At 35.2% G+C, this 10656-nt stretch overlaps 1 protein-coding gene across 1 annotated transcript in view; it reads right to left on the reverse strand.

Annotated features, from left to right (window-relative positions):
• LOC121421804 (low-density lipoprotein receptor-related protein 1-like) overlaps nt 1-9792 on the reverse strand; it is a 122152-nt gene extending 112360 nt beyond the window's left edge. The window contains 1 exon segment of the mRNA XM_041616606.1: nt 9529-9792. Within this exon segment, the coding sequence (XP_041472540.1) occupies nt 9529-9616 (88 nt within the window). The 5' untranslated portion in view covers nt 9617-9792.
• Nucleotides 9793-10656: the final 864 nt, after the last annotated feature.

The raw sequence follows: 10656 nt of genomic DNA on the forward strand, positions 1-10656 counted from the left end.
AATGACAGTTTAAAGTCATTTAACGTTTTCAATTTGATTGGCCTACATATATAGAATATCATAGAAATTGTAGCAAATCTGGTGAAATGGGAGCAGCTGACTGTCCTGTACATGTACATAAATAAAATAATGTACTTCCAAAACGAAATCTACATCTTACGACAAGGAGACATTTATCAAACTGACCTTAGCTTTTGAAATTAATATTCAAGGTTTTTCTAGCATACACCATACTATTCAAGTTAAAAACAAAAGTAAAAAGACCCTGATCACTCTCTGAACCAGTTCCCACTGAGCCGATTTGCATTGGAGTGAACCCATTCACAACAATGCAGCAAACCCAGGCATTAAATTAATCCAAGGTCATGGCCTTGGATATCCTCATGTTTGGTCTCAAGCATGGCCCTTTCACACTGTCCTATCAAAAATATAAAAGCAAACTTTTTTTCAATATGGTTCCTACATGTATGGGAACATAACACTCACCTTTGGGCAGTGAGGTCAGAGGATCATGCAGAACTGGTGAACGTTCTCACGGCCACCATATAACTCTAGAACACACCATAATCAAATGTATAGGCCTACCTGTAAAATGGCCTACTCCCATAGAACACTTTGTACATGTACAATGTACATGTACATGTAGGTGAGGGTCATTTCAAGGAACGGTTCTGTTCACATTCACAATCACCCATGAACTGATGTGCTTTTCACACCACATCTCAAAGTAGTCTCCGAAGTTGCTTGTCATTCAAAGTCACGCTGAACCAAATTCCTACTGAACGTTCAGCCTTCAGAAAAGTATCATACATGTACACTGTACATGTATGAGATTTTCAAATTGGGAGTCTTCAGCCCCCCCCAAAAAAAAAAAAAAAACCGTGCACAAAATCCTTAAAATGACCATCTGATTGATTTTTGCATGGTCTGCCCCTTCCCCACTTTTGGCTCATCCCCTCATCTTTCAAAACCATTCCCCTGATCCTCATTGTGAAGGGTAAAGCCCATTCACAAATGTACATGTAGTAGGGCATCCTTTAATTACAAAAGTTTAATATTTTATTTGAACTTGCCCTTTAAAGTCATTCAAGGCTTGAAGCTAGACTACATGTAGACCTGATGCGAAGCACAGATGTACAAAGATGAGTTCAGGAGACAGGATGAAATGCCAATTACATCTTTCAGATTTCACGTCCAAAATATGTTGCATCAGTGTACAATGAACCTCTGGTACAGGTACATACATGTATGGTATGTATCTCTTTTATGTGGTGACAATGATGTAGAATTGCACACTGTACAGTACTTCCCATCCAGAAAATTCAAGTATTCAGGCGTTTATAATCAATTTGCATAGTGCAGTGATTTATATTAAAGGGGAAGTTCACCCTGACAAAAAGTTTATATTAAAAATAGAAGAAAAAATAATAAAAAATATTGCCGAAGGTTTGAGAAAAATTCATCAAATAATTAAAAAGTTATTAGAATTTCAATTATATGATTTGTGACGTTATATGCGAGCAGCATTCCTACATAGCGAATGGTAAAAAATCAATGAAATGTCATTTTCTCATAAAATTGAAAATGGTTTCACTGTAACTTTTGTATATCAATAGACAAATCATTTCACACCCGATCATGAAAAGAAAACAAAATTAAGTCATCAGGAACCATACAAAATTTGAAATATAAACATTTTATATTACATAACACATGGGGCAGCTGCTCGTTTATGACGTCACAAATCCAAAATTTTGAACTCTAATAACTTTCTTACTCTTTAACGGATTTTCCTCAAACCTTCACCAATATTTTTCACTATTTTTTCTGCTATTTTTACAACAAAGTTTTCTTCAGGGTGAACTTCCCCTTTAAGGCCCTACATGTACGTACATGTATGCATTATCATGGACTTCAATTGGCTAGAGCTGAATGAAGTCCTACAAATTTCATAGTGTGTGCTTGTAGTCTGTAGGCCTACACATTATAAAAGTTGTGATGGAAATTTTGAAAATAAGATTTTTGCCAAATTCATGAGAATTAAAAAGTAAAATTCAGAATTCGCCACAGGCCAAAAATCCATCCAAAGAAACAACAACAAAAAATAAACGAAAACAAAAGAGGTTGATCCTGTGGTTCATCCTCCTGGACATCCCATGATGTACATGTAGTTGATGGGAAGTGTAGAAAGATGCCAATAATAAAATACAGTGTATGCTGATGTCATACTATACCGGTAATTAGATTTGAGAATTCTTCTGTGAACAGAGACCTTTCCTCTTCATTTCTGTCTGCTTCAATAAAATGAGATTACATGTACACATGTAGATTTAGGGCATCCATACAGATACCGGGCCTTCCAAAAATACAACTCCCGAGTAGCTTTTGGTGTTCAAAGGGGCATTGATATCAAAAGAATTTATCTCATTTATTTGATCTTTTCTTTCTGAATATTGTTCAAGGTCTTTCCTCTGTATAATACAAGAGTTTCAAGGTCACATAAATTTCCATTTACCAGCATGCACGTATGTAATAGTAGTTCTCACACAAATCACATTCTACACAGAGGCACATGTAGGTGACTTCATACATACTCGGTCACAGAAAATCTGAGTGAAATAGCATTTGGCCATTGTGGAAGCAAATTACATGTACTTTTCCCTGGCACAAATGGTCTATGCACTGATTACTACTAAAAATCTGAAAAACATACAGGAATTTTGTCCTATAAACATGTATACATGTACATGTACATATTAATGTACTTTACATTTGGAGGTTGCAGGATTTGCAGTGTTGGAGGTGTTGGAGGCAAGAATAATGTTCATCCTCTGGCTACTGTAAGAGGTTACACTGTAAGTCTTCGGCTTGAAAATGAACTTTACCTGGGTGAGATGGGTGTATCAAAACAAATGAGACCTGCATATACATGTACATGTATTTCAGTTCTTAATAATTCTAAAGGGATTATTTTTCAAATGGATGCTCCAGGTTGAAGATACATGTACTTACATCTACTTGTAAATGAATAGAGTGTTAAACTTCACAGAGCAAAATGCCGAAAATTTGATCAAAATCGAATAACAAATAACGAAGTTGATAATGAATTTAAAAATTTGCATTATTCTGGTTAAAGAGTCCTATACCCCTTTCATAAACCCAATTATGCGGCTAATAGTAGCATAATTTGGTCGTAAAATTGGAGGAGGACCAGAGTTATCCGCATTATTTTGATGCTGCTATTATCCACATAATAGCAGCATCGGGACAAGATTTTGAGTTTATGAACGCATTTCCAAATAATGCAGATAATTGTCATGGTGCAGTCACAAGGTCACCCTAATCCAACACCACCGCATCGGAGGGGGCGTGTCCAGTTGCCATGACGATTATCCGCCTTTTTCAGGACGGGCGCTCATAAAAATAATGCGGATAATTTTCGGAGTTTGTGAACGCAATTTTTATTGAATTATCCGCATTACTATTAGGCGGCTAATTGGAGGATAGGTTTATGAAAAGGGTACTAGATGATGTCTTCATGAATATTCATTACATGGGCTGATGATGTCACATCCCCACTTTCCTTTCTTAGTTCTTACTGTATATATGTTTACAGTTTTAAAATCATAATTGTTTCATTTTTTCATAAATGTGTATATGATGTGTCTCCAATATGATGAATACAGCAAAGAAATAACTACATGTAATGCACTTAATCAGTTGTCGATCCAAGTAGTTTTATAGTTCTTGGTAAAAAATTGAATAAACCTAATTTCAATAAAATACAAAAGAACAAGAGGGGATATATGGCATCATCAGTCCACCTAATGAATTGCATACATGTACATGTATGTACATGTACATGTAGAATTGTTTCATCAGCATACATGTAGTGCAAATCTTTAAAATTCAATAAATTTTTATTTGCTACCCGATTTTCATCTAATTTTTAGCATTTTGCTCTGTGAATTTTATTGAAATATCTTGAACCTGGAGTATCACTTTACTACATGTACATGTAGCTTCTACAGCAGACAGCAGCAGACATTTGCACATTCCAGGCTGACATGCTTACAGATTTTGTCAAAAATTTTATCAGTGTAACCTCCCTATTCTCTACACCCCGATGCAGGCAGTTAAAATCATTCTCAACATCAACATATCCTCATGAACAGTGTAGAAGTGTATTGAAAGGACTTGAGTGTACACATGTCTGCATGGCTGTCAAGGCTTAGTCCTGAAAGGAGAAAAAATAAACTTGACCTCTCTTCACCTCCATAATGCAATGCCAACATTAAAAGGGAAAGCTGAGCCCTAGTTCCTTCTCACACTGATTGAATTAGCTTCTGGAATAGGTAGAAGAAAATATCACGTCCAGATTACCATGGTAACTCATCTCATCTGCATGTACTAATAAATGAAGTTTGTGCATCGTTGTGACTGTGGTTATCATTAAAAATTAAAATTAGTTTGCTTTACATTTTCAATGTTCTTCGCAGATCGTTTCATACAGAGAAGACAGACGTATATACATGTACATGTAGATTCATCATGGCTACTTGGTGACTATGGCTAAACCATGAGCTTCAAAATATGTGGATTTGAGGTTCCACGGGTCCGTAAAATACTATTTATTTTAAGTTATAAAACCAATATGTATAAAAATGAAATATGAAGGCCAAACTTTTGCTCGTCCGTGTAAGGAATTGAGCTTTTTGGATTCATGCAAATCACTTGTATCAGTCTTGCGCAAAAATAGCGTTTCTTTTGTTTTCACTGAATTTATTTGGTTGTCATAAAAAATGTTCTAGAACTACATGTAGATTTTTAATTTACAAAAACAGGCATAAAGTGTCTTTTTACAAGATTTAATTGAAATTAGTAATGATTGAAAAAATACAATTTACAAGGGTTTGTAGAGAAGACTGGTTTGTTCCTACATGTAAAAAAACCAACAACATAGTATTATAAAAGAAAGGTAAAGGGTAAAAAGAGTTGCTCAAAATTGTTCTGTATAAAATACGTACTGGTACATGTATAAAAAAATGTACAGTACAATCTGTCTTCAAAAGGTGCCCATCAAATAGGTGCAGTTTATCAGGATAGAAAGTGTGTGAAATTTGTGTTCATTTCTGGTCTTTTTACCAAGATGGAATTTGTGGGAATTATTCTGGCGTACCCAATCCAAGGATAGTAAAGCATAAATACAAGAATACAGCCTGATTCATTGATGTTTTTTTAAATGACCATACAACAATTGTATTGGTCATTGGGCTTATAATCATAGAACTGGAACGTATTTCAGCATCAATTACTTTTAGTCAAAAGTATGTTTTAAGTTTTAACACACACATGCCTGATCTTCAGGAATTTGTAAATACTGATTATTCAGGTTTGGAGTTACTGCATTGCTATTGAGCAACGTGGCATTCATACACTTTGATGACATAATTCAAAATATAGATAAACTGTGTAATGGTTGAGGATCTGGCTATTTAAAAACTATTCACATCGAAGGAACATCAATATTATACATGTACATGTACATGACATGTATTCTACTATTGATGTTCCAGAGTGTACATTGTAAATAGTTTTAGCCTGTTCTGGAAATTTGTTTTAAAGCAGATACGAACCAATAGGCAAAGCGCCACCTACAGTCCTCAAATACCCGGCCAGTTTCCCATAATATTAGTGTAGTCTAGTAATGTAGACCAAATTGAATGATAACATGCTATTAAAATTAACTACTCAATACATTTTTACTGCAAATGAATACCAAGTACCAAAACAATTACTTTTCCTCTCAAAACATTTTAGTTTCTCTATACAAAATACAGGTCAATGTATTCTCTGTAGTTAAAGTAGATGTCTGAAAAATGTATATTTTAAGAATATGTATTTATAATATACAGTCAATGAGAGACCACACATAGTTCACTCCCCCTTTAATACAGGTATAAGTACACCCTCTCTTCCACCTCTATCATTCCTCATTAAATCCAAAAAAAAAGAAAAAATAGAAAGAAAAAAGGGTAGTAAACTGCATGTATTACAAATTTCATCAAACTTTTCAGATATGCTGATCATTTGGCAGCCCCCCCCCCCCCCTCCGGCCCCCACACGTTCTACATGTAGATGTGCACCCAGTGAAATTCGCACAATGGCTTAATTGCTTGAGCTGCCATGCGTGACAGTTACATGTATGTGTCTTTGGCAAAGTATGGGGGGGTGGAAAACACATGTGATGTAATTCATTTCTTCCCTCAGGAAAAAATGGGAAATATATATGTACATGACGTCAGCTGGGAAATGAACTACATGTATTTCATAGCAAATGTTTCTTCCTATAAAAACTTTGTATCCTCCTTGTGTACACTCATAAATTATCTCTATGCAACATATGCATGGGATACCTGCATCATATCAAGCTTTTTGATGCTCAATATTGTGGGCCATTGGAGACAAAACATGTTATTATTTTATTCATATTGTTTTGGATACATGTACAGATTGAATATAAAAATTGTGCTGTACAGCCTGTGAAATTCCAAGCAGGTTCTTGCAAAAGAGGTGTTCTTTTCTTCAATAAACCAAAAAACCTTTCTGCTGGTCTTCATTATTATTTTTTTTAACTACCGGTATACAAAAGGTCTAGCATTAAGGTCAAATGAAACTCAATTGAAGTTGAATTCAATTCACTTGATAATAATATTCAAATAGTGCAATGCATATCACTTGACAGTACAATGGTGCACTGCAGTGTGTTCCTCAATAGATGTTCAAAATTATCAGAGTTCAGATTCAAGAAAACATTCTCAGTACATACACATTTACATGTATATGTACATACTATATTGAAGATGTCCATTTAAAGGACAAGTCCACCTCAACAAAAAAAAGTTGATTTGAATATCAAAGAGATAAATGTAAACAAGCGTAACACTGAAAATTTCGTCAAAATCGGATGTAAAATAGTAAAGTTGATATGATATCTTCAAGTTTTGCTTGATTTCACAAAACAGAAAACGCACATCCTGGTTGGTATGCATATGAGGGGACTGATGACGTCACTCACTCAAGTGCTATTTTTTGTATTTTATTATATGAAGTATTCAAATTTTCTCCTCAATGGAAGGTGAAACAAGTTTTCTTCCTCAATGAACATGCAGAATTATAATTGCTTTAACATTTTATGGTTCAGTCAAGCTGGTCAAATCTGTAAAGATTTGAATATTGTATAATTCAAACATTAAAAAACAAAAGAAATAGTATCAAAAAGTGAGGGACATTATCAACTCACTCATTTGCATGTTGCTGAGTTGTGCATAATTGTTTTGTGAAAAATAAGCGAAACTTTAAAAAAATGTCACAACTTTCTTATTTTACATCCCAGTTCGATGAAATTTTCAGCATTATTCTTGGTTGATTTTTCCCTATTGATTCAAATAAGAATTTTCCTGCGGTAGACTTGACCTTTAAAATGTCCGTTGGAGAGTGGGAGAGTGGGGTATATACATGTAAGGCCGCCTGAGAATGGCTAGGGTCAAATGGATTACTGTTTGTGTGGTATTTGAGACAGTTCCTAAGCACAGATTTTGAGCACAGAGAACGTCTCACAGCCCAGTGCACATGGCCAGGAGGAACACAAACCCAGCAGAATCTTCAAATAAAACTTTTTAGAGTAGCATTGCCACTTTAGAGAGGCAAGTTCTGTATCTACATGTACCCAGTAATGTGTATTAACTTTTAAACTTAGTAGTTTAGTTGTAAAAGGCAATATTGCGCATGCCAGAACTGTAACAGTAGTTAGTAAATCTCTTTTTATTCTGACTGGATTCCTATGAACTCAACATGTCCGATGGGGCAAATGAGGCCACCCGCATTAATACAAAATTTAAACTCTATGGTTACATCTTTTACAACTTTAAAATGCAGTAGAGACATCACCACTTGATTATCTATAATGTACATGTGTCCACTACCAATGAAACAGATACCTATGTAACTGTGACAGTAGAAAACACAATCTGAGAATCTTTTTTTCCATAATATTGGAAAGGATTAATAAATCAATCCTTAAATTGGGGTGTTTTGGTAAATAACTAATTAATATAATTGTAATACTAGTTACAAGTCATCCTGTTATTTCAAAAACTTAATCTTTGGTTAAGATTTGGTGTTGACGCCACCGTTGGAAAAGCGGCACCTACATGTATAGTCTTACTCTGCTATGTAGGTGAGACAAAAGGCTTAAAAACAAATAATTAGAATATATTGATATACATGCATAATTCAATAAAAACTAAAATTAATTAATACATAAAATTGATTAACTTTAACTGTACAGAGCTAGATTTTAACACAGTCTGGAGTCTAACCTACAGGTACTTAACATTGTTTTTGAGAGTCAACTGGAAATTCTGAAACCTAATGATCTCACAAAACCAGCATCATTAAGATTTGATATGGTATTTTCCCCAGCACTCTTTTAATACTGTCCATGCATAAAATAGAACAAATAATTTTGAAAGTTTACACAATGGCATACTCACTGGCTCACATTATTTTTTTTTCGATCATGTAATATTTATCACAGAATTCCTGAAATTTCAGCCTTGTCCAGACATATACATGTACATGTAACTGCTGGGGAAACATTTAAAAGTTAGACAAAAATGGAGTCTGAGAGTGTATTAAGTGCCTATAGAGTCTCAGACACTAATCATAAAGGGGACGACCCTGAGTTTAATTAACATAATAGACAAAATAATAAAAAGATTGGTAAAGGTTTGTAAAATTCACCAAAGATTTAGATTGAAAAGTTACAAGAATTTAAATTTTTTTATATTGGCACCGGGTATGGTTGTAGCTATCCATATATCGTAAAGTAAAAAAATTATTAAAAAAAACAATGGAAAGTCATTTTGCACCTTCAGTATACCAACATACAAATTATTTAACACCTGCTCCTGAAAGAAAAAATAACAAGAATTAACGTATGAGATTAGTATTAATGATTTTTTTAAAGAAATACATATCACAAAACAAATAAAAAAACATGTAACATTCTAATACATTTCTTAATCTTTGATGCAATTTCCTCGACCAATATCTATCATTACTTTTCTGGTATATTTCAACAAACTTTTTGTCTGACCTGCTCTGAATGAACTTCCCCTAATTTCAAACAACACAGTGACAGTCCGAGTCAGACATGGAAACGAGGCTGCAGAGTGCAGTGCAAGAGTCAAGACAAGTGATTGTATTTTCCAACTGATGTGGTATTTACTGAAAGTTTTAAATGAAATATATACGTTAAAACACCATAAATGAGAAAATATGAGCCCCATCAATCCCATATCATCATGTTTGGCAGAGACCCACACATATCTACACTGTAGCATTACGACAGCGGGACAGCCTTTTAAATTTAATACAGCCAGGCGCAGGCCCTGTGGCCCAGGGAGCGCTTCTTGAATGAGCGACCTTCCCGCCCGCCCACACCGTAAAATCATGACAACTTACCCGAAGCTTCGGCGAAGCGAAGATGATGTAAGCACACCAAATAGATGTTGCACAAGAACCACAAATGTCTCCCAGCTGCCCAAGCCATTGAAAATGATCGATATTATAAATCCTTTTTTCAAAAGGGTTCGAATTCCAAATCAATATCTTTCCATCCAGGAGATATTCCAGTCGTGCCTGAAATCACAGAATTTATTGGTGTCTTTCTCCAAGAGCAAAGTGTTTTCCAGAACCTTGCTCGTGACGTATGACATGAATGAAGCACCGTACTAGTACCTCTACGGACCGGCGTGAAGTTGGTTGGATATTCGATATTCGATATTCAAACTGTGAAGTTGGTTGGATATTCAGGTTCGATATTCAAACGCGTGTGAAGTTGGACAGATATTCAATATTCGATATTAAAAAATTATGGGTTTTAAAAGCTAGCTAGGGGTTTTAAACGGTGGAACACGTCTCGGGCAACCATAAAATAGCTGGCTTGCCCTAATACGAGGATTTTTTAGGGGACAAAAGTCAGTGAATAAAAGGGTTGGAAATTTCTAATTTAATTTTTTTTTCAAGGGGCCCCCAGGGATATCCCGACGGCCTAGCCAGGGTAACCACCTATCCTAACTTGTAGAACTCGATTCGGGCAACAAGATAAACACCTGCTTGACCCGGCGCATGCACATTAAGGGGGCTCAAATTAACAAAATTAAAGGGAATAAAGGGCTATTTAGACCATTTTTTTCATTAAAAAAATATTTTTTCAAGGGGCCCCCAGGGATATCCCGACGGCCTAGCCAGGGTAACCACCTATCCTAACTTGTAGAACTTGATTCGGGCAAACAGATAAACACCTGCCTGACCCGGTGCATTCACATTAAGGGGGCTCAAATTAACAAAATTAAAGGGAATAAAGGGCTATTTAGACCATTTTTTTATTTAAAAAAAGTAACTTTTTCAAGGGGCCCCCAGGGATATCCCGACGGCCTAGCCAGGGTAACCACCTATCCTAACTTGTAGAACTTGATTCGGGCAACAAGATAAACACCTGCTTGACCCGGCGCATGCACATTAAGGGGGCTCAAATTAACAAAATTAAAGGGAATAAAGGGCTATTTAGACCATTTTTTAATTAAAAAA

Source organism: Lytechinus variegatus, chromosome 1, assembly GCF_018143015.1.
Source record: "Lytechinus variegatus isolate NC3 chromosome 1, Lvar_3.0, whole genome shotgun sequence".
In the NCBI taxonomy this organism is placed as follows: Eukaryota; Metazoa; Echinodermata; class Echinoidea; order Temnopleuroida; family Toxopneustidae; genus Lytechinus; species Lytechinus variegatus.